At 46.4% G+C, this 24722-nt stretch overlaps 1 protein-coding gene across 1 annotated transcript in view; it reads right to left on the reverse strand.

The window, feature by feature from the left end:
* Positions 1-1260: 1260 nt before the first annotated feature.
* Positions 1261-24722, reverse strand: part of srbd1 (S1 RNA binding domain 1) — a 102691-nt gene continuing 79229 nt past the window's right edge. The window contains exons 17-21 of the mRNA XM_038975045.1: positions 14907-15013; positions 13525-13701; positions 12307-12459; positions 3433-3617; positions 1261-1846 (exon numbers count right to left, since the gene is read on the reverse strand). Coding sequence (XP_038830973.1) covers positions 1554-1846; positions 3433-3617; positions 12307-12459; positions 13525-13701; positions 14907-15013 — 915 coding nt within the window. The 3' untranslated portion in view covers positions 1261-1553. The remainder of the gene's footprint in view (positions 1847-3432; positions 3618-12306; positions 12460-13524; positions 13702-14906; positions 15014-24722) is intronic.

A 24722-nucleotide genomic window follows, 5' to 3' on the forward strand; every position in this document is an offset into this window, starting at 1 on the left:
CCTCTATGGGACAGAGATGGGAGAGATGGATGAATGGTCATAGAACTCAGTCAGAAACACAGCAGAGAGACCACAGAGAAGGCAGGATCCCTCCCATCCTCACCGTTAGTCATTTGAATCAGCCTCTACCGAGGCTAGCTGCAGCCTGCCTTCTTGTTTGGGGGGCTCCACCAGAGTGTTTGATACATACACGACAGTAGCTGCCAGGCAAATTGCCTCTCGTATCTGCGTGGTCACGTCCAGAGGGGAGAGTGACTTGTGCTCCTGAAGAGAGGGTTGTAATGACACTGGTCTCCCCTTGTGAAGTGGCTCTCTCTGGCTGGACGGCAGGACAGGACCGTGTGGGGAGACCATGGAAAGCTCTGTGTCTAGGAGCCCAAGTGAGAGGGAAAAGATTGAACACACTCCTGTCAGACCCTACTTCTCTCACACACGACACAGATCGACCACACACACACACACACACACACACACACACACACACACACACACAGAGAGAGAGAGAGAAAATAGGAAAGAACATGAAAAATGACAACACTACTGAAAAGCTAAGCGATTTATAACTCTGATTAGGAGACAACATGAAAAATGACAAAGCCACTCAAACACTAAACAATAACACTGATCTAGAAACTAAAGAGACAACACAATGGAGTGTACATGAAGCCAATAGGCATGTATAGTCTTTCATCACCACAAAGCACTGCCACTGTTGGTCAGTCTTGATGAAACATCTCTGTAACACAATGACGGTGTTAGATGCACTATGCAAATGCCCCTTCTATCCTGGAGGGAGCAACACTGGTTGTGTATTCTCCAAGGTTTACACAGGGGACTCCAGCAGGCTTGTGTGTGCCTTATTGATGCATTTCTCAATTTGTGCCACATAAACACAAACAGATTGGATAATACAGAGGGGAATATGGGATTCATTTTGAAGCGTATGATTAGTGCGGCACAACGGCTCTGTCCTGGGATAATTGTGTCTGGGCTCCTCTCTCTGTGGCCCTCTGGCTTATTGCAGTCTGGCAGAGACCTCCATCTCCCCCTGCCCCGCCACTCAGAGACTGTCAATCAACTCACTGGCAGGGCCGTCTGGGTAACAAGACAGGAGCGACACCGTCTGATACTTGCCACAGTAACGACATCCAGCAGGTGGGAATAATTTAAATGAGTACCTAGCCAATCATCATTTAACAGACTATGTCACAATACTGGGTTTGACAAAAATTCAGTTAGGCTTGATTTTCATCACTTTAGCTGATCATGTTCCATTTATTAATACATTTCTCAAAACATGTTTAAACATTGTTTTTTAAAATAATACAAACTGAGGCATAAAGAGTTGGTCCAACATACTGAAAACTACATTAACAGAACATGTCAGCAATGAATGACACTTCAACATCCATGTCAGTATCTTCTGTCACAGAGATGCTCTAGGAGTGGCTACACAGAAGGGTCGTGTTCGGGTAGTACTTTTACTGTTTTAAAACATTTTCGCCCTACTGAACATGACCCAAGTGCAAAGCCATGGTCCAGTCCACACTGGTCTATCTGAGGACCCGTATGAGGTCCAGTCCAATGCGGCCCCGCTGAGGGTCCACATTGAGCACCCTGACCTCCACCTTCTCCCCGGGGCCCAGGGCTAGGCTGCGTCTCCTCTGGTCAGCTGGCAGCTTGTCTGGAGTGATGTACTTCTTATGGATCAGTCCGTTGCGGCCCACTCCGATGTCCACGAAGGCCCCGAACAGAGTGGCGTTTTCCACCCGGCCCGTCAGAACCACCCCCTCTCTCAGGTCACTCATAGACACAATGCCACGCTTGAAGTCCGCCTTCTCGAAGTCTGGGGGGGAGTGAAAGAGAGAAAGGAAAGGAGGGAGGTTAAACAGTGGAATGAAGACCAGATATCATATTCCTAAGCAGGATACCCAATATTTGCTTCTGCATACTTCCACATTCCTCACGGGCTTTGCTTTTTCAGTTTTCCATTTTGTCCGTTTTCTGGAGCATTAACTTCAACATGGGCTCACGGTCCAGGAAACACTCATCTACAATTATCCTCTTCTAACACCCGAATCGCATGCTATCTGTTGACACAGCTGAGTATGCACCGAGACACATCACAACAGAACCTGAGCACCTCAACCTGCTGCTGAACCCATGACCTCCAGACGCTGACACCCAGCTCCCAACACACTACCCTACACACCCCTCTCTCATTCAATATGATTGACAGTCACCCATGACTGATCTGAACTCACTGCACCAGTGCTGCTACCAGCATGCCCTTTAGAGACAGAACATGACAATGGAACATTTCTGTTCAGGATTGAAGCCAAGTCAACACTTGAGGCTGTGGATCGCTCTATTTCTCTACCGCACTTCATAGTTGTCAGCAATGACCAGCCAGTCTACAATCCCTCTGAAGTGAGGCGAACTGATACACTTAGGACAGACAGACAGAGTGCCAGTGGTCTGGGTTGTGATTCTGGCATCTCTCCCCTCATATCATCCCACACTCATCTACCTCCCCTTCATACTGTAGATCCAACCCCCTCCCCAGTTCCCCAGAGCCTGTGTGTTTGAGGGGCCTAGACTGGGCCGGGCAGTGCTCCAGGCTTTGATGTCCCCTGTCATCATTTGGAGGGGGAAGACCCAGGTCGTTACTGTCCTGCCTGCCGACAGATATATTATTAATGAGAAAGAGGCTCTTGTCTTTAAGGAGAAATCCAGAACTACACTGCTGCGTCCTCCACGGTGACCTCACTCCCCTGTGGCGTCTAGTTGAGAAAAACTAAGATCATCTATAAAACAACAACACGGCCTCTGCTACAACCACTAGGCGGGATAAGCACAACACTGTTTTCCTGCAGGGACGGGTGATAACAGCATATAATGTTTCATGACGAGGAGGAGCCGTGCTTATTGAGATGACTGGATCACTTTTTCACTGTTCTACAATAGGAACCAGCTGACCAATTAACCAGCTGACCAAGAGCCACAGAGAGAGAGAGAGAGAGAGAGAGAGAGAGAGAGAGAAAGAGAGAAAGAGAGAGAGAGAGAGCGAGAGAGCGAGAGAGAGCGAGAGAGAGAGAGAGAGAGAGAGAGAGAGAGAGCGAGAGAGCGAGAGAGCGAGAGAGAGAGAGAGCGAGAGAGAGAGAGAGAGAGAGAGAGAGAGAGAGAGAGAGAGAGAGATGGAGAGGCCCAGTCTTATTAAATGACAGGTTGGGTCAGTGCTTGGGCTGGGCTGGAGTAGGATAACATTTATAACAGGCCTGTTGATATGGGTGAGTTGTAGTAATGGTCCTCAGGAGAGGCGTCCAGTAAAGGGTGAATGGCTTTAGATACGGCCCAGGACAAGGCTCTGACACCAGACTCCTGTAATAGGACTATGATGACAGTAGGTCTGGGACTTAGGTGAGGTTTTACCTTGGCGGATGTCAAAGCCAGGAGGCTGGGTGAGTCCGTCTATGATGAGCTGCAGTGTGTCTGGGGTGGTGTTGAGGGTTTCAGCCAGGGCCTCTAGACCTTGACATTTCACACTGGCCTCCACACACTGTCTGAGCTCTGACCGGCCCATCTGGTCCACACTACCCCCTACCAGGGACAGGAAACTAAGGAGAGGAGAGACAGGGAAGTCAGATACAGCATCATAATAAGGATAATAATTATAATATATATATAAAATAACATGGGATTTTTATTGCGCTTTTTAAGGACCGAAAGTCACTTATCAGAGACACAACAATACAATACAATACATGGACTGGTGCATCAACTACGAACAACACAGAGAAACGAAAGAGCCCTAAGTAATGATCTGGTGTCCTGCCAGCCTGCTGCTGTGAGAAGCTTGCCTGCCTGCTGATGTGAGAATCTTGCCTGCCTGCTGGTGTGGCCAGCCTGCTGGTGTGGCCAGCCTGCTGGTGTGAGAAGCCTGCCTGCCTGCTGATGTGAGAAGCCTGCCTGCTGGTGTGAGAAGCCTGCCTGCCTGCCTGCTGGTGTGAGAAGCCTGCCTGCCTGCCTGCTGGTGTGAGAAGCCTGCCTGCCTGCCTGCTGATGTGAGAAGCCTGCCTGCCTGCCTGCTGATGTGAGAAGCCTGCCTGCCTGCTGATGTGAGAAGCCTGCCTGCCTGCTGATGTGAGAAGCCTGCCTGCCTGCTGATGTGAGAAGCCTGCCAGCCTGCTGATGTAAGAAGCCTGCCTGCCTGCTGATGTGAGAAGCCTGCCTGCCTGCTGATGTGAGAAGCCTGCCAGCCTGCCTGAGGAGCCGTAGTTACGGAGGGAGACAGGCAGCCCCCCCTGCTCCTAACCCATCTCCATCTATCCATCCTCTCTCCTGCTCGCTCTCTGTCCCTGCAGGCCAGTTCACACACAGGTGGGGTAAGCAGTCTTAATGAATGACTTTTTAACTGCGCTCCATGGTGGGCCGCAGCACGTGTGCCTGGCCCCCTGGCAGACCAATTGAGAGGCCTCTGGGTGAATGGGAGGAGGAGAGGGAGGGAGTGGGATTGAGGTGTGAGAATAATTATGCCCTAAATCTCTGGTTTCAGAGTCCCAGCTCATGCTCTCTCTGTTCATAAGTGCACACTGCAGGGACGTCACCCCTCACCTCTCCATAAATCACCTCTGTCTACGCAGGCTGGTAAACACCATCGCCACCGTGACCTGGGAGCCCGCCCCTGCTCAACCTGGACTGGAGCACTCAGCTGCCAGTCATCTGACTGGGTAGGCCTCCACCAATCCCCAGCAAGTATGATGGAGGCCCATCCCACTTTCTGAATAATGTCTCATCACTCCATGAATGACCATCACATAACATGATAGGAACCATCCTAGACACAATCAGAATGACTAAAATATGTGTCAAGAAATTACTAACAGGTGCAAATCCAGAACTCTGAATCTAGATCTGAATCTGAATTGTAATCCCTCAAAGTGTGCACTTGTACAGAGCAGACAGCCAACAGACAGTACACTCTTAGAAAGAAGGTGGTATCTAGAACCTAGGAGTGTAGGCCCAAGGGATGGGGTCAGACTGGCCAGAGGTGCCTGTAGGATTGCAGGGGGTCTGAAAGGTCTATAGGGGGTTGTGGAGGGGGGGCAGTAGGAATCCAGGCCACAGCTGAGGGCAGGAGGACCCACTAGGCAGCTATCGTCGGTGATGGATGTCCGTCTGTTGTCGTGGAATCCTGACGCCAGCTACTCAGCAGCAGCTGTCCTCCCTGTGACTGACAGAGCAGGTGGGTCCAGGCCACACCCACTTCCTGTAGCTTCCCCAGAGGACGACTGCTGCTGGAAAGACACATTCATAATGTACACACACAGAACCTACTCTTATTAATACACAGACATGCACACACACGTCTCGTTGACAAGTGCAGTTGGCTGTGGAGATGTAACTCTACACAGGCTGTGTACAAACTGTACAGTGCAGCTGTGGGGGTCTCTGCCCAGCCACACTCACCCCTTGCCGTTCGACCTCTGGCCCCGAGCTAATCTCTGAACTGAGATGAATGGTGCCCTTAAACTGTGGCCTCTATCTATCCAGGCCCTCCAGTGTCCTTAAGAACTAACCCACAGACCTGCTAGGATCCTCTGGCACTGAGAAGGCCAGACACAGGTATAGAATGACCACATAGGAGAAACACTCCCTAATACATACAGAGTTTACAGTCAGTCAGTCAGTCAGTAAGCATCCCGCTCAGCTCACCAAGGTAAATCATAAAAAAGAAAAAGAGAAAAGTCCCCTGAGTGAATTATGAGGTTCTGAAAAATAGTGAAAAGTACACACGGAGCACATAGTAACAGACTTGCCGGGTCTCCATGTTGGCTCTCCTGGCCGGCTGATGACTTCCAGCCTGGCTCAGTTAGAGTCACGCGGCAGGCAGGCAGCTCACATCACTCCAGATCACTTTACCTCTCTAGCCACACAACACGGAGTGTGCATGTGGGCTCTGTGTAGCCCGATCAATACACACTATGGTCAAGTAAAGCACAACATACTGAACCAAAGCATACACGGCCCCACAAATCTACACACACAAAATCATAGAAAAATTCTAAACACACACACACACACACACACACACACACACACACACACACACACACACACACACACACACACACACACACAAAGCTATCATGGAACTCAACCAATGCCCCCCGGCTATCATCTATCTAGATCAGGCAACAAACCAGACAAAACAAAACAGTAAAATAAGAAGCCTTTCTTCAGAAACACCCCTCTCCCACTCTCCCTTCCTCCCTGATTTCTGTGCTGGTCATCAGAGCCACAGAGGTAGTGTGTCTCTCCTGGAAGGGGGGTAGGGGGAACACGGGTTGATTTATGAACAGGCACAGCGCAGGCCCTGGTGGTGGTTGTGGCGGGTGGGCGGTAGGGTGGCGTCTTTGGTTTGGTCGGGGGGGTTCTGCAGGGCTCAGGTTTCAGCCTGGTGTGTTTGTGTTTAAGGGGTACCAGGGAGGGAGCCCAGCCATGGGCCTCTGCCTCTCTGCTTCTCGCTCGAGGCCCAGTGAGTACCCTCTCCACCTTCCCTCCCCCTCTGGGTGGTGGTAATGAGAACCAGGGGTGATGGGCCAGAGCGCTGGACGAGGCCCAGTGAGTACCCTCTCTACCTCTCCTCTCCCTCTGGGTGGTGGTAATGAGAACCAGGGGTGACGGGCCAGAGCGCTGGACGAGGCCCAGTGAGTACCCTCTCCACCTTCCCTCCCCCTCTGGGTGGTGGTAATGAAAACCAGGGGTGACGGGCCAGAGCGCTGGACGAGGCCCAGTGAGTACCCTCTCCTCCTCTCCTCTCCCTCTGGGTGGTGGTAATGAGAACCAGGGGTGATGGGCCAGAGCTTTGGACGAGGCCCAGTGAGTACCCTCTCTACCTCTCCTCTCCCTCTGGGTGGTGGTAATGAGAACCAGGGGTGACGGGCCAGAGCGCTGGACGAGGCCCAGTGAGTACCCTCTCCTCCTCTCCTCTCCCTCTGGGTGGTGGTAATGAGAACCAGGGGTGACGGGCCAGAGCGCTGGACGAGGCCCAGTGAGTACCCTCTCCACCTCTCCTCTCCCTCTGGGTGGTGGTAATGAGAACCAGGGGTGACGGGCCAGAGCGCTGGACAAGGCCCAGTGAGTACCCTCTCCACCTCTCCTCTCCCTCTGGGTGGTGGTAATGGGAACCAGGGGTGACGGGCCAGAGTGCTGGACGAGGCCCAGTGAGTACCCTCTCCACCTCTCCTCTCCCTCTGGGTGGTGGTAATGAGAACCAGGGGTGACGGGCCAGAGTGCTGGACGAGGCCGAGTGAGTACCCTCTCCACCTCTCCTCTCCCTCTGGGTGGTGGTAATGAGAACCAGGGGTGACGGGCCAGAGTGCTGGACGAGGCCCAGTGAGTACCCTCTCCACCACTCCTCTCCCTCTGGGTGGTGGTAATGAGAACCAGGGGTGACGGGCCAGAGTGCTGGACGAGGCCCAGTGAGTACCCTCTCCACCTCTCCTCTCCCTCTGGGTGGTGGTACTGAGAACCAGGGGTGACGGGCCAGAGCGCTGGACGAGGCCCAGTGAGTACCCTCTCCACCTCTCCTCTCCCTCTGGGTGGTGGTAATGAGAACCAGGGGTGACGGGCCAGAGTGCTGGACGAGGCCCAGTGAGTACCCTCTCCACCTCTCCTCTCCCTCTGGGTGGTGGTAATGAGAACCAGGGGTGACGGGCCAGAGTGCTGGACGAGGCCCAGTGAGTACCCTCTCCACCACTCCTCTCCCTCTGGGTGGTGGTAATGAGAACCAGGGGTGAAAGGCCAGAGTGCTGGACGAGGCCCAGTGAGTACCCTCTCCACCTCTCCTCTCCCTCTGGGTGGTGGTAATGAGAACCAGGGGTGAAAGGCCAGAGCGCTGGACGAGGCCCAGGGCTACACACAGAGAGAGGCTGGGTGGGCCTCAGCATAGAGCCTGTCCAGATCCACCTCGAAGGAGTTAAGAGAGTTGACCCAGTCTATTACACAGCCAGCCAAGTGGGCTCTCAATCATCACTTCTGTACCGCATACTGTACAGTAGGTGAATATTTTTGATAATATTTATATTTTAGTCATTTAGCAGACGCTCTTATTCGGAGCGACTAACAGGAGCGATATGCCTTTCTCAAGGGCATATCGCAAGATTTTTCACCTAGTTGGCTCGGGGATTCAAACCAGCAATCTTTCAGTTAATGGTCCAACACTCTTAACTGCTAGGCTACCTGCTGCCCCAATTGATACAGTGTACTGCACTGTTAAGGAGAGCCTGCAAGTAAGCATTACATTGTGCCGTTTACACCCTGTATCCTGTGCACGTAACAAATAAACTTTGATTTGATTTGTGGACTGAAGATCTGACACTAAACATCTATGACTGACACTACACGCATTACTTTTACTGGGGTAGATGATTCCCCGTAATTGTCTCATTATGTTCATTGCAACTCTAAAGTACACTATGTACTGCAAATAGTCTACTCTAAAATCCAGTTCTATGCATCCACACTATTCAATGCAGACAGCAGGCCATTGTGGATGGATGACTGTGTGTGAGTTTGGTTATATCTCTCTGTGTGTGTGTGTGTGTGTGTGTGTGTGTGTGTGTGTGTGTGTGTGTGTGTGTGTGTGTGTGTGTGTGTGTGTTAGTCGTTCCCAGCGGTGTGGCTGAGGGTATCAGGTTCATCACATTAGAGCAACAGGATCCTCCATTACTGCCTGCTGGCCCACGCCTCACACATCAGCTGTAATGCAACAGTATCAGCCCCCAAAACCCAATAAAGGCTGCCACACGCCCGCTAGGATCAAATGTGGGATTGATTTAAGCCTCTGTCCTCCCCCATACACTGTACCAGGATCTGTGATATGTGTTAAAGGGAGGAACAGCGTAGCTTTTTAATATAACGCTCAAAGTCACTGGGAGATTTACATTAAAACCTGTTTTCATTTACAGTAACGGCTGAGCAGATAAGATTTCACTAACATCAAACAATGAGGAACTGTTAAAAGGAGGTTCCAAGTATTTGCTTATCTGGCCTCTGAATTGTACTGCCAGTACGTGTGTGTGAGAGAGGGGTAGAGGGAGAGATCGGGGAAGAGAGGGGAGGGTGCCAGAGAGGAAAAGAGGGATGTGTCTGTGAGCTGTGTCCAAATGGGTTACAGATTGTTGGGAATCTCTCATGCTTGTCAGTGTCATTATAAAGCCATCGTTCAGACAGACGCCGTGTTCGCTTCATTAGTCTCAAGCCATTCCTCCAGCTCTGGACACAACCAGGGCTCTAGGGCTGGCTAACCCACATACTGCGCCACACAATATTAGGAATAACCCAAATTCCCTAATTTACAAAATCATTACTTAAATTCACAGATTTTTCTGGGAAGAGAGACATCGCTGGCGAGAGAGCGAGAGCGAGAGCGAGAGAGCTAGTGGTCACGCATGGTCTAGTCAACCCATTCTGTCTGTATAATGACAATTGGCAATAAGAGACCAGCAGCATTAGGACCAGCAGCATTAAGAGGACCTCCTCCATTAGGACCAGCAGCATTAAGAGGACCTCCTCCATTAGGACCAGCAGCATTAAGAAAACCTCCTCCATTAGGACCAGCAGCATTAAGAGGACCTCCTCCATTAGGACCAGCAGCATTAAGAAAACCTCCTCCATTAGGACCAGCAGCATTAAGAAAACCTCCTCCATTAGGACCAGTAGCATTAAGAGGACCTCCTCCATTAGGACCAGCAGCATTAAGAGGACCTCCTCCATTAGGACCAGCAGCATTAAGAGGACCTCCTCCATTAGGACCAGCAGCATTAAGAGGACCTCCTCCATTAGGACCAGCAGCATTAAGAGAACCTCCTCCATTAGGACCAGCAGCATTACGAGAACCTCCTCCATTAGGACCAGCAGCATTACGAGAACCTTCTCCATTAGGACCAGCAGCATTACGAGAACCTCCTCCAGTAGGACCAGCAGAATTAAGAGGACCTCCTCCATTAGGACCAGCAGCATTAAGAGGACCTCCTCCATTAGGACCAGCAGCATTAAGAGAACCTCCTCCATTAGGACCAGCAGCATTAAGAGGACCTCCTCCATTAGGACCAGCAGCATTAAGAGGACCTCCTCCATTAGGACCAGCAGCATTACGAGGACCTCCTCCATTAGGACCAGCAGCATTAAGAGGACCTCCTCCATTAGGACCAGCAGAATTAAGAGGACCTCCTCCATTAGGACCAGCAGCATTACGAGATCCTCCTCCATTAGGACCAGCAGCATTAAGAGAACCTCCTCCATTAGGAGCAGCAGCGTTTGGTAACAATATAGAATTGTGATAATAGATAGAGTGAGGCTCTTCTGTCTAATTTAGTAGGAAATGAGGCTCTACAGAGAGAAAATAAAACAAACAGAGGGGGGAAAGGTGTATGAGAGGGGGAATGAGAGAGAAAGAAAGGGAGTAAAGCAGGGAACAGGGGTGGTTGTGAGAATATGACAGGGTGGTTATTTGCCCTCTCCTAGTTGTAAGTGGTTTTGTTAAACCTCTAACCCCTATGGGCCCCTTTAATGATAGATCACTGAGGCAGAGAGACAACCCTATCTGTACACCACTTTTGGAGCAAAATGAGTCCTGTCTGATGAAGTTCTTTCTCTTTTCCACATGTAAAAATACATTCACGCTAGCAGTGAAAGGCACATCAACATGCTAAGAGCCAATGCTAAGTGTCAGGTTGATGTAGTCTAAACAGATTTGAGTGACTGCAGCTGGAGGGTCCAGCCCCATTCAGATAGACAGCCACCCAGCCACAGAGCTACAGAGCTGCAAAGCCCAGGGCAGATGCTCAATGTGCTTTTGATATCAGCACCAGCAGCGCTAACAATCACTTCACACAGCACAGCGCCACAGGGCCAGATGCTACCAAGATCCCCCTCACACACGACTACAAGCAGTAAACACACAGAAACACACATGGAAACACACATGGAAACACACACACACACGGAAACACACACACACACGGAAACACACACACACACGGAAACACACACACACACGGAAACACACACACACACGGAAACACACACACACACGGAAACACACACACACACGGAAACACACACACACACGGAAACACACACACACACGGAAACACACACACACACGGAAACACATACACACACACGGAAACACATACACACATGGAAACACACACACACACGGAAACACACACACACACACACACACGGAAACACATACACACACGGAAACACACACACACACGGAAACACACACACACACACACACACACACACACACACGGAAACACACACACACACACACGGAAACACACACACACACACACACGGAAACACACACACACACGGAAACACATACACACACGGAAACACACAAACACACACACACACGGAAACACACAAACACATACACACACGGAAACACACAAACACATACACACACGGAAACACACAAACACACACACACACGGAAACACATACACACACGGAAACACACAAACACATACACACACGGAAACACACACACACACGGAAACACACACACACACGGAAACACACACACACACGGAAACACACACACACACGGAAACACACACACACACACGGAAACACACACACACACGGAAACACACACACACACGGAAACACACACACACACACACGGAAACACACACACACACGGAAACACACACACACACGGAAACACACACACACACACACGGAAACACACACACACACGGAAACACATACACACACGGAAACACACACACACACGGAAACACACACACACACGGAAACACACACACACACGGAAACACACACACACACACGGAAACACACACACACGGAAACACACACACACACGGAAACACACACACACACGGAAACACACACACACACGGAAACACACACACACACGGAAACACACACACACACGGAAACACACACACACACGGAAACACATACACACACGGAAACACACACACACACGGAAACACACACACACACGGAAACACACACACACACGGAAACACACACACACACGGAAACACACACACACACACACGGAAACACACACACACACACACACGGAAACACACACGTTTGGCTCCCATGTCTGGCCAAATCAAAACCAAAAAAACTGTAAGCAACCATCCCCCAATGCCCCCAGAAGTAGCCTACAAGCTGGGGTAAAATTGAAGCTCATGTTAGTTGGAACATGCTTTGGGGTGGCGGGTGGTGGTTGTAAGTAGTTCTCACCTCCTGGCCACAGCGTAGGACTCTGGGTGGATGCAGGTCTGGTCCAGAGGGTTGGGCAGGGTAGGTACAGCAGCTGAGGCTTTGGTCTTTCCCTTCCCCTTGGCTGCAGGCTTCTCCTGGGCTGCTTGGGCTGAGTTACCCCCTGTTGCATCACTACCAACACAACACCACACTCACTGAGTAGAGGACGGGAGAGCATCTCAAACAAGTTTGGGTGCAATTCTATTTTCAATTTAGTAAATTCAAAGTCATGAATTGAAATATCCTCATAATAAAAATATAAATCATTTCAGTCAGCTCTCAGTCTATGATGTAACTAATACACTTTTTCCCTTGAGTGGGTCAATGTATAGTGTATAGTGTATAGTTCAATAGTTGCTCATATTGTTAATAAGAGCTTTGTGATTTCTGTCTGTAAATCAAAAGCGCTCTACAAATCAAATGTCATTTTTTATATATGGACAGAACAAGTTAGGTCTGACTACTAGGCTACCATTCTTTCAACATACCATGTCATTGGTGGACTAACTATTATGACATCATTAGCTGCCTACTGTTGACATACAGCAAAATCAAGAGGACAGATCAACAACTGATTAATTAACACAGGCCTACTAATCTTTACCAGTCCAATATACATTTCTGTGAAGGAGGGTATTAGCGGAACAGCTCTCTGCCATGTCTGTTTCCATCCACGCAGTGACAGGCACTTAACTACCACAACACCACACGTTTCCTTGCTCGTCAACGTGCTCTCGCCTACTACCGTTGGCTTAGTTGACTAAACACTGTAGCTAACTACCTTTGTCATAATGATGCCTAAACTAAGGAGCTAACTACGAAATAATAGTGGTTATGTGCTTGACTATAATATACTATTTTGGAAAATGTATTTGGCAAACAGTTCTCCATTTTCCTCACACATTAGTGGTGTCTCCGGACAAAGTGGTGAACTGCCATCCAGCTCGAGGGAAGTGGAGGGAGGAAATACTACGTGGGCGGGCTGGAGCGGAGAGCTAAAGATTTGAGGTCCTCGCCAAAGTCCTCTGATTGGCTCAGCTCCAACTTCAGACGGTTGAGTCAAAAAACGCAAAGTGCCAACTAGAAGCCTATTGTTGCATATTTTAGGGTCGTTTTTAATACCAGCATACTTTGACCTCAAATTGTGAGCGTGGTATGCAAAATGCGTGCAGGTTGGCAGGTCTGATGCTGCTGTACCTGTGGTTGTTGAGATGGTTTTGAGGGTTGATTCTGATGAAGCCGGCACATTGCTGGTAGCTCTTAGGGCCCAGGCCCTTCACCAGTCTCAGCTGATCTCTGTTCATGAAGGGCCCGTTCGTCTCCCTCCACTCTGCTATGCTCTTTGCACGCCCTGTATTCAGACCTGCCACGTGTCTGACACACAGACACACATGGGTTACTGCAGTAAAAACCACAGAACAACAGTAACACCATAGTTGGTAATTACACATCTCTCCATTAAGGACGAGGAGGAAGGGCAGCATAGTATTACTAGCAGGGAACATCATCAAGAGACTGTTGTTGTTGTTACCTTCGCTCGGCCATTTGCTCACCTATTGGAGCATGTGACCTGGAAAACCACACCCTATTTTTCTTGGAAATCACAGCAATGTTTAGGAATAAATCTCTCCGGGTTTCCCTAAGACATACATGTTCTGTGTGTGTGTGACCTTTTCCATTCTCCAGACTACAGGCTTTGAGGGGCTTTGCTCTGGTGACCTCCAGTTTGCCAGTGCACTGGCAGTCCTCCCCGACAGACAGACAGACAGACAGACAGACAGACCAGACAGACAGACAGACAGACAGACAGACAGGCCTAGTGTAAACATACAGTATGTCATCCCTCCTAAATAAAGGGCTAGTAATATTGAACACGTCCAGTGTGTCTGGGGCTCTGGAGCGTTGGGCAGGCCTGTCTGGGGCCCCTGTAAAAAACTCATTAACACCCAGGTAAACAGATGACCTGATCACTGCCTACTGCCTGGCCCTGCACCTTCATCTCATAAAAGGCTTTCCCTTAGAAAAATGTGTAATGGTGTGCTGTGTGTGTATAAAGAAAGAGAAGGGGGTCACTAGGAGATTTTGGAATGTAGTAATGACACCTTGAACACTAGTTTGTTGTTTTGTTGGTTAAGGCCAAGCGCCGAGTAAAACAAACATGCTGTAACTCTCTCCAAGCCTTTACAGAGGTAGACAAGGGGGGCGAGGGAGTGACTGTGTGTGTGTGAATGTGTTTTGGGAGTGTGAGTCTGCCTGTCAGCCAAGCACTGGGCGGCAGGTAGCGTAGCGGTTAGGTGCATTGGGCCAGTAACCGAAAGGTCGCTGGTGCGAATCCCGAGCAGACTATGTGAAGAATCTGCCGACCATAATTGCTCCTGTAAGTCGCTCTGGATAAGAGCGTCTGCAAAATGAAAATGTAAAATGTAAATTATTCCCTGTCAGGCCTGCCCGTCCCAGTCGGGCCAGAGTGGGAGAGAGTGGGAGACAGAGTGGGGCATCAGACTAAATAGTGCGCTGGCGGTCAGCACGTGTGTGTGAAGGCCATATTGTGACTGCTGAGGGAAACTATTCGGCCCTACCTCATCAGGGTCTCTGAGCAGATGTTGATGTCCACTCCCACGAAGCTCACACACTCCTGCACCACCCCATCCAGGGCTGCCTTCAGAGAGCTCTGGGAAACATCGTGCTGGAAAGAGTGATGGCAGCCATTACAACATGTGTCTCTCAAACAGCTAAAGCTACAGTATGCTAGCCCCCACACCATTACCCAGCCCAAACTATCCCTCTACCCAGCCCAAACTATCCCTCTACCCAGCCCAAACTATCCCTCTACCCAGCCCAAACTATCCCTCTACCCAGCCCAAACTATCCTTCTACCCAGGCCAAACTATCCCTCTACCCAGCCCAAACTATCCTTCTACCCAGGCCAAACTATCCCTCTACCCAGCCCAAACTATCCCTCTACCCAGCCCAAACTATCCCTCTACCCAGCCCAAACTATCCCTCTACCCAGCCCAAACTATCCTTCTACCCAGCCCAAACTATCCTTCTACCCAGCCCAAACTATCCCTCTACCCAGCCCAAACTATTCCTCTACCCAGCCCAAACAATCCCTCTACCCAGACCAAACTATTCTTCTCCCCAGCCCAAACTATCCCTCTTTCCAGCCCAAACTATCCTTCTCCCCAGCCCAAACTATCCTTCTACCCAGCCCAAACTATCCCTCTACCCAGCCCAAACTATCCCTCTTTCCAGCCCAAACTATCCTTCTCCCCAGCCCAAACTATCCTTCTACCCAGCCCAAACTATCCCTCTTTCCAGCCCAAACTATCCTTCTCCCCAGCCCAAACTATCCTTCTACCCGGTACAAACTATCCTTCCACACCTAAATCAAACCAGCCATTCTCTGCCTTATACACCAGCCCTGCGACCATCTGTAAAACTCTTAAACATACACAAATCCCCTTTCCAAAACAGTCATCTGTTCCTCACCACTACTAACATCCCAAACCCTCCCAGCCAGCCACAAACACCTCGTTAAACTCTTCATTACATTTCTCACACTCTCTGACCACTGGTTTAAGAGGTTACCACGACTATCTGACATCAATGACATCAGTGCACTCAACATAATTAAATCTTTCTCAGTGAGCCATGACTATAATCCCCTGAATATGGCAGTTCATATTGGATGTTATTGTTATCCCTCCTATCCACCAATGAGACTCAACACAGCCACGATTACAAAAACCTGAGACATAAGGCTGTTTGGTAAGTGACCTGCTCTGTACTGTACAGTGCTCAACTATAATTAGGCTACAATCCTGAAAGGATTTAGGCACACAATATAAGCAGCCGTTTATGGCAAAATATCTTCCTGCATATCTGCCGACGTGGGGCCATGAAATGAAGGGGTTGAGTGGCAGAGAGAGAGAGAGATGAGGAGAGGTGCAGAGCGAGAAAGAGTGGGGAGAGATGAGGAGACGTGCAGAGAGAGAGAGAGTGGGGAGAGATGAGACATGCAGAGAGGCAGAGGCAGAGAGATGACGAGACGTGCAGAGAGGCAGAAAGAGAGAGATGAGGAGACGTGCAGAGACAGAGCCTGTTTTTGTTGGACAGGGTCAGGGAGTCTTCAAAGCTCTCCCACATGGGTTTTAGATTAGCAGAGGAGTTAATCCAGACAAACCTTTCACACTTCTAGGGCTGTTTAAAACTGAGATGGACAGAAAAAATAACATGAGGACAAAGTCCAAAAATGACAAGTGATTGAGAGCAAAGGGGGGAATAGTGGCTAGCCTGTTTGTTACCCCTAAAGTATGTACAGTAAGTGTCCATATGGATTATGTTACCAGTGCACAAATTGTAGCAATGGCTCTCATTATTTTATACAGTGGGGACAGAAATTATTGGCACCCTTCATAAAGATGAGCAATAATGACTGTATAAAATAAATAATTCAAATACTGAGCTATATTTTATGTACAATTTTATACTGATACAATTTCTCAAAAAGGTAGTACAAGTAATATATATATTTTCTCAAAAAGGTAGTGTTCAAAATTGACACCCTTAAATATTCTTATAAATCAAGTCAAATGTTTAGTATTTGGTCCCATATTCCTAGCACACAATGCCTACATCAAGCTTGTAACTCCACAAACATGTTGGATGCATTTGCAGTTTGTTTTGCTTGCGTTTCAAATTATTTTGTGCCCAATAGAAATTTATGGTAAATAGTGTATTGTGTATTTTGGAGTCACTTTAAATGTATAGAATATGTTTCTAAACACTTCTACATTAATGTGGATGCTATTAGGATTACAGATAATCCTGAATGAATCATTAATAATGATGAGTGAGAAAGTTAGAGAGTCAAAGATCATACCCCGAGAACATGCTAACCTCTCAGCATTACTAATAACAGGGGAGGTTAGCATGTCTTCGGGGCATGAACTTTGACCCACTATAACTTTCTCACTCATGATTATTCACGACTCATTCAGGATTATTCGTTAATCATGCTAGCATCCACATTAATGTAGAAGTGTTTAGAAACATTCTATTCTTATTTATAATAAAAGTGACTCCAAAATGACACGATACATTATTTACCATTCATTTCTATTGGGCACAAAATAATCTGAAACACAACCAAAACAAACTGCAAATTCCTCCAATAAGTGTGTAGAGTCACAAGCTTGATGTAGTCATTACCTGCTAGGAATATGGGACCAAATACTAAACTGTTGACTACTTTATTTCTAAGAATCTTTAGGGGTGTCAATAATTTTGACCCCTACCTTTTTGAGAGAAAAAAATGCTTATTTGTTAAACAAACTCTCTAACTCCGGGCAATTGTATTAGTATAACACAATGTTTTTTTTTTGCATAAAATATAGCTCAGTATTTAATTATTAATTTTATACAGTCATTATTGCTCATCATTATCAAGGGTGTCATTTTCAAACCCCACTGTAGCTACGTGTTTATACACATTTTTGGATATAAATTGAAATTATATAATTTATACATTTATGATGAATGTATTTTGCAAATGCTTTGGAGAGATTTATGCATTAAGAATACTGAGAATGAATAGGATTGAATTATAAATTAAATATTGACATGGAAATAATTTTTTCAATATGATGATGTATATTATTCTTCTGATTTAAAGACTAACTATGCAATAATGATGCAATAATTATAATTATGGTGAAATAATATAATTATATTTATGAGAATATGATAATGGGAATTCTTTATGAAATGTCCTAATACAAATATGTATTTGTTTTCTATTTTCTTTTTTTGGACACTAATCAAGTCTTGATTAGGTTCGGAAGGGTGGTTTATGTGGGCTGAGGGGGTGACAGGACACAGGGACAGGAAGCTGGAGATGACATCACATCCAGTTACTCTTCAGTCCCACAACGTCAGCTAGGTCTATTAATCTAACTGATTGAGTTACACTTCAACAACAAGACACCAATGATAATGTCAGATCGTATTCAAATAAAATCGAATTGTATTTGTCACATGCACCGAATTTCAAATGGTGTAAACTTTACCGTGAAATGCTTGCTTACGAGCCATTTCCAACGATGCAGAGTTAAAATAATAATAAAAGAAGTAACAATAAAATAGACTAGAATGGAGCCGCATATAGAGAGTACCAGTACCAGATCAATGTGCAAGGGTATGAGGTTTTTGAGGAAGATATGTGCATAAAGGAAGGGTAAAGTGACTAGGCATTAGGATAGATAATAAGGTATTTGAGGTAGGTATGTACATAAAGGCAGGGTAAAGTGACTAGGCATTAGGATAGATAATAAGGTATTTGAGGTAGATATGTACATAAAGGCAGGGTAAAGTGACTAGGCATTAGGATAGATAATAAGGTATTTGAGGTAGGTATGTACATAAAGGCAGGGTAAAGTGACTAGGCATTAGGATAGATAATAAGGTATTTGAGGTAGATATGTACATAAAGGCTGGGTAAAGTGACTAGGCATCAGGATAGATAATAATAAGGTATTTGAGGTAGGTATGTACATAAAGGCAGGGTAAAGTGACTAGGCATTAGGATAGATAATAAGGTATTTGAGGTAGATATGTACATAAAGGCTGGGTAAAGTGACTAGGCATTAGGATAGATAATAAGGTTTTTGAGGTAGATATGTACATAAAGGCAGGGTAAAGTGACTAGGCATTAGGATAGATAATAAGGTATTTGAGGTAGATATGTACATAAAGGCAGGGTAAAGTGACTAGGCATCAGGATAGATAATAAGGTATTTGAGGTAGATATGTACATAAAGGCAGGGTAAAGTGACTAGGCATTAGGATAGATAATAAGGTATTTGAGGTAGATATGTACATAAAGGCTGGGTAAAGTGACTAGGCATCAGGATAGATAATAATAAGGTATTTGAGGTAGGTATGCACATAAAGGCAGGGTAAAGTGACTAGGCATTAGGATAGATAATAATAAGGTATTTGAGGTAGGTATGTACATAAAGGCAGGGTAAAGTGACTAGGCATCAGGATAGATAATAATAAGGTATTTGTGTTAGGTCTGTGTGTGCGTATGTAGTGTGCAGTATGTGAATGTGTATGGGTTTTGTGTGAGAGTGTCAATGTACAGTCGTGGTCAAAAGTTTTGAGAATGACACAAATATAAATTTTCAAAGTCTGCTGCCTCAGTTTGTATGATGGGAATTTGCATATACTCCAGAATGTTATGAAGTGATCAGATGAATTGCAATTAATTGCAAAGTCTCTCTTTGCCATGCAAATGAACTGAATCCCCCCCAAAATTCCACTGCATTTCAGTCCTGCCACAAAAGGACCAGCTGACATCATGTCAGTGATTCTCTCGTTAACACAGGTGTGAGTGTTGACGAGGACAAGGCTGGAGATCAATATGTCATGCTGATTGAGTTCGAATAACAGACTGGAAGCTTCAAAAGGAGGGTGGTGCTTGGAATCATTGTTCCAAGCACCAGGACCATCTCCTAAAGTTGATTCAGCTGCGGGATCGGGGCACCACCAGTACAGAGCTTGCTCAGAAATGGCAGCAGGCAGGTGTGAGTGCATCTGCACACACAGTGAGGCGAAGACTTTTGGAGGATGGCCTGGTGTCAAGAAGGGCAGCAAAGAAGCCACTTCTCTCCAGGAAAAACATCATGGACAGACTGATATTATGCGAAAGGTACAGGGATAGGACTGCTAAGGACTGGGGTAAATCATTTTCTCTGATTAATCCCCTTTCCGATTGTTTGGGGGATCCAGAAAAAAGCTTGTCCGGAGAAGACAAGGTGAGCGCTACCATCAGTCCTGTGTCATGCCAACAGTAAAGCATCCTGAGACCATTCATGTGTGGGGTTGCTTCTCAGCCAAGGGAGTGGGCTCACTCACAATTTTGCCCAAGAACACAGTCATGAATAAAGAATGGTACCAACACATCCTCCGAGAGCAACTTCTCCCAACCATCCAGGAACCGTTCGGTGACAAACAATGCCTTTTCCAGCATGATGGAGCACCTTGCCATAAGGCAAAAATGATAACTAAGTGGCTCGGGGAACAAAACATCAATATTTTGGGTCCATGGCCAGGAAACTCCCCAGACCTTAATCCCATTGAGAACTTGTGGTCAATCCTCAAGAGGCGGGTGGACAAACAAAAACCCACAAATTCTGACAAACTCCAAGCATTGATTATGCAAGAATGGGCTGCCATCAGTCAGGATGTGGCCCAGAAGTTAATTGACAGCATGCCAGGGCGGATTGCAGAGGTCTTGAAAAAGATGGGCCAACACTGCAAATATTGACTCTTTGCATCAACTTCATGTAATTGTCAGTAAATTCATGTAATTTGACACTTATGAAATGCTTGTAATTATACTTCAGTATTCCATAGTAACATCTGACAAAAATATCTAAAGACACTGAGGCAGCAGACTTGGCGAAAATTAATATTTGTGTCATTCTCAAAACTTTTGGCCACGACTGTAGTGTGTGTGAGTGTGTATATATAGTCTCGTGAGTGTGCATAGGGTCAGTGCAAGATAGAGTCAGGACAGATAGTTTGGGTACAATTAATTGACTATTTAGTAGCCTGGATATTTAGCAGTCTTATGGCTTGGGGGTAGAATCAGTCTCAGAGCCGGTTTGTCCGAGAGCCGATGATCCGGTACTGTTTGCCGGATGGTGGCAGAGTGAACAGTCTATGGCTACACATCGTCATACAATGTGAAATCCATCACCTTCAGAATGGATGTGCGGTAGAAAGTAAGGCCACACTTTGAAAGGATGAAAATTACATCTATCACTACTGGAAAATACAATGAAACTAGTTTCTTAATATGTCCTCCAACTTTCCATGTCCTCACAGAGGTTCTTAGGCTGTTGTGCAACCCATCTTCAATCACACGTCCCACACACACATAACATGTTGTCACTAGATCTACTGGTTGCAGCCAATCTGCCCCTGCATCTGCTAGTCATTGTCCGTCTGTCAACTGATCCCCCTCTGTATCATACACCCAGACATCTATCACAGCCTGCTGCTGCCGCTCTGGTAATCGTCAGATGGGGGGAGGAGAGGAGGCAGGGGGCCTCGTGGGTAACTGATTAATAAGAAAAATACAAAATAAACTGCATAATAAATAAATGTGACTGGTCAATTGTGTGGGTCAGGGACAAGGCCAAAGCCCAACCACAGGAGCCACTCTCAATGTTCAAAACACACCAGAGAGCGTAATTTAGCCACAGAGGATTCATATTTTCAAAAAATTACTGCCAGAACAGCTTCAATGCGCCTTGGCACAGATTCTACAAGTAGACCTAAACCATTCCAGGAAAATGCATCCCACACACCATAACATAAACTTTGTATCCCTCATTTACTCACGTGTTTCCTTTATTTTGGCAGTTACCGGTTGCCTACAGTCGGGAAGGCTGCAATTTGGGCAGCATGTGAGCCAAATACACAGTTTGTTGCGTTGTGGACACACAATCCATAGAAGGGTTTTGGAACCTCTTACACTGGCAATTTGACTGTTAAACTAATGGGTACACTAGCAATGGCTGCCAGCCTGACTTGAATAGGAACTGCCATCGATGGATTATATTTCAATGTTATTCTGCGGCTGTCTGTTTGCCTTTTGCAAATTTCTAAATACAATCATGGGAAAAACGTACAGTTTGGAAAGCAAATGCCTACCGCTGAAAAGAGAAGACTAATCTGTCTTTAGAACCATTATTAAGAAAAATATATAAATATATATTTTTAAAGTGTATATATATATATATATATATATATATTTTTTTTTTTAAATATATATGTATACATACACTTAGGTTGGAGTCATTAAAACTCGTTTTTCAACCACTCCACAAATTTCTTGTTAACAAACTATAGTTTTGGCAAGTCGGTTAGGACATCTACTTCGTGCATGACACAAGTCATTTTTCCAACAATAGTTTACAGACAGGTTATTTCACTTATAATTCACTGTATCACAATTCCAGTGGGTCAGAAGTTTACATAGACTAAGTTGCCTTTAAACAGCTTGGAAAAATCCAGAAAATGATGTCATGTCTTTAGAAGCTTCTGATAGGCTAATTGACATAATTTTAGCCAATTGGAAGTGCACCTGTGGATGTATTTCAAGGCCTACCTTCAAACTCAGTGCCTCCTTGCTTGACATCACGGGAAAATCAAAAGAATATGCCAAGACCTCCGTTTTTTTTATTTTTTTAATCTGTACAAACAATTGTACGCAAGTATAAACACCATGTGATCACACAGACGTCATACCGCTCAGGAAGAGATGAACATACTTTGATGCGAAAAGTGCAAATCAATCCCAAAACAACAGCAAAGGACCTTGTGAAGATGCTGGAAGAAACAGGTACAAAAGTATCTATATCGACAGTAAAACAAGTCATATATCTACATAACCTGAAAGGCTGCTCAGCAAGGAAGAAGCCACGGCTCCAAAACCACCATAAAAAAGCCAGACTACGGTTTGCAACTGCATATGAGGACAAAGATCATACTTTTTGGAGAAATGTCCTCTGGTCTGATGAAACAAAAATAGAACTGTTTGGCCATAATGACCATCATTATGAATGGAGGAAAAAGGGGGATGCTTGCAAGCCTAAGAACGCCATCCCAACCGTGAAGCACGGGGGTGGCAGCATCATGTTGTGGGGGTGCTTTGCTGCAGGAGGGACTGGTGCACTTCACAAAATAGATGGCACTGAGGCAGGACAATTATGTGGATATGTTGAAGCAACATCTCAAGACATCAGTCAGGAAGTTAAAGTTTGGTCGCAAATGGGCCTTCCAAATGGACAATGACCACAAGCATACTTCCAAAGTGTGACAAAATGGCTTAAGGACAACAAAGTCAAGGTATTGGAGTGGCCATCACAAAGCCCTGACCTCAACCCTATAGAACATTTGTGGGCAGAACTGAAAAAGTGTGTGCGAGAAAGGAAGCCTACTAACCTGACTCAGTTACACCAGCTCTGTCAGGAGGAATGGGCCAAAGTTCACCCAACTTATTGTGGGAAGCTTGTGGAAGGCTACCCGAAACGTTTGACCCAAGTTAAACAATTTAAAGCAATGCTACCAAATACTAATTGAGTGTATGTAAACTTCTGACCCACTGCGAATGTGATGAAAGAAATAAAAGCTGAAATAAATCATTCTCTCTACTATTATTCTGACATTTCACATTCTTAAAATAAAGTGGTGATCCTAACTGACCTAAGACAGGAAATCTTTACTAGGATTAAATGTCAGGAATTGTGAAACACCTTAGCCAAATACATTTAAACTCAGTTTATGTAAACTTCCGACTTCAACTGTACATACAGTGGGGAGAACAAGTATTTGATACACTGCCGATTTTGCAGGTTTTCCTACTTACAAAGCATGTAGAGGTCTGTAATTTTTATCATAGGTACACTTCAACTGTGAGAGACGGAATCTACAAAAATCCAGAAAATCACATTGTATGATTTTTAAGTAATTAATTTGCATTTTATTGCATGACATAAGTATTTGATCACCTACCAACCAGTAAGAATTCCAGCTCTCACAGACCTGTTAGTTTTTCTTTAAGAAGTCCTCCTGTTCTCCACTCATTACCTGTATTAACTGCACCTGTTTGAACTCGTTACCTGTATAAAAGACACCTGTCCACACACTCAATCAAACAGACTCCAACCTCTCCACAATGGCCAAGACCAGGGAGCTGTGTAAGGACATCAGGGATAAAATTGTAGACCTGCACAAGGCTGGGATGGGCTACAGGACAATAGGCAAGCAGCTTGGTGAGAAGGCAACAACTGTTGGCGCAATTATTAGAAAATGGAAGAAGTTCAAGATGACGGTCAATCACCCTCGGTCTGGGGCTCCATGCAAGAACTCACCTCGTGGGGCATCAATGATCATGAGGAAGGTGAGGGATCAGCCCAGAACTACACGGCAGGACCTGGTCAATGACCTGAAGAGAGTTGGGACCACAGTCTCAAAGAAAACCATTAGTAACACACTACGCCGTCATGGATTAAAATCCTGCAGCGCACGCAAGGTCCCCCTGCTCAAGCCAGCACATGTGCAGGCCCGTCTGAAGTTTGCCAATGACCATCTGGATGATCCAGAGGAGGAATGGGAGAAGGTCATGTGGTCTGATGAGACAAAAATAGAGCTTTTTGGTCTAAACTCCACTCGCCATGTTTGGAGGAAGAAGAAGGATGAGTACAACCCCAAGAACACCATCCCAACCGTGAAGCATGGAGGTGGAAACATCATTCTTTGGGGATGCTTTTCTGCAAAGGGGACAGGACGACTGCACCGTATTGAGGGGAGGATGGGTG

Source organism: Salvelinus namaycush, chromosome 35, assembly GCF_016432855.1.
Source record: "Salvelinus namaycush isolate Seneca chromosome 35, SaNama_1.0, whole genome shotgun sequence".
NCBI classification, from domain to species: Eukaryota; Metazoa; Chordata; class Actinopteri; order Salmoniformes; family Salmonidae; genus Salvelinus; species Salvelinus namaycush.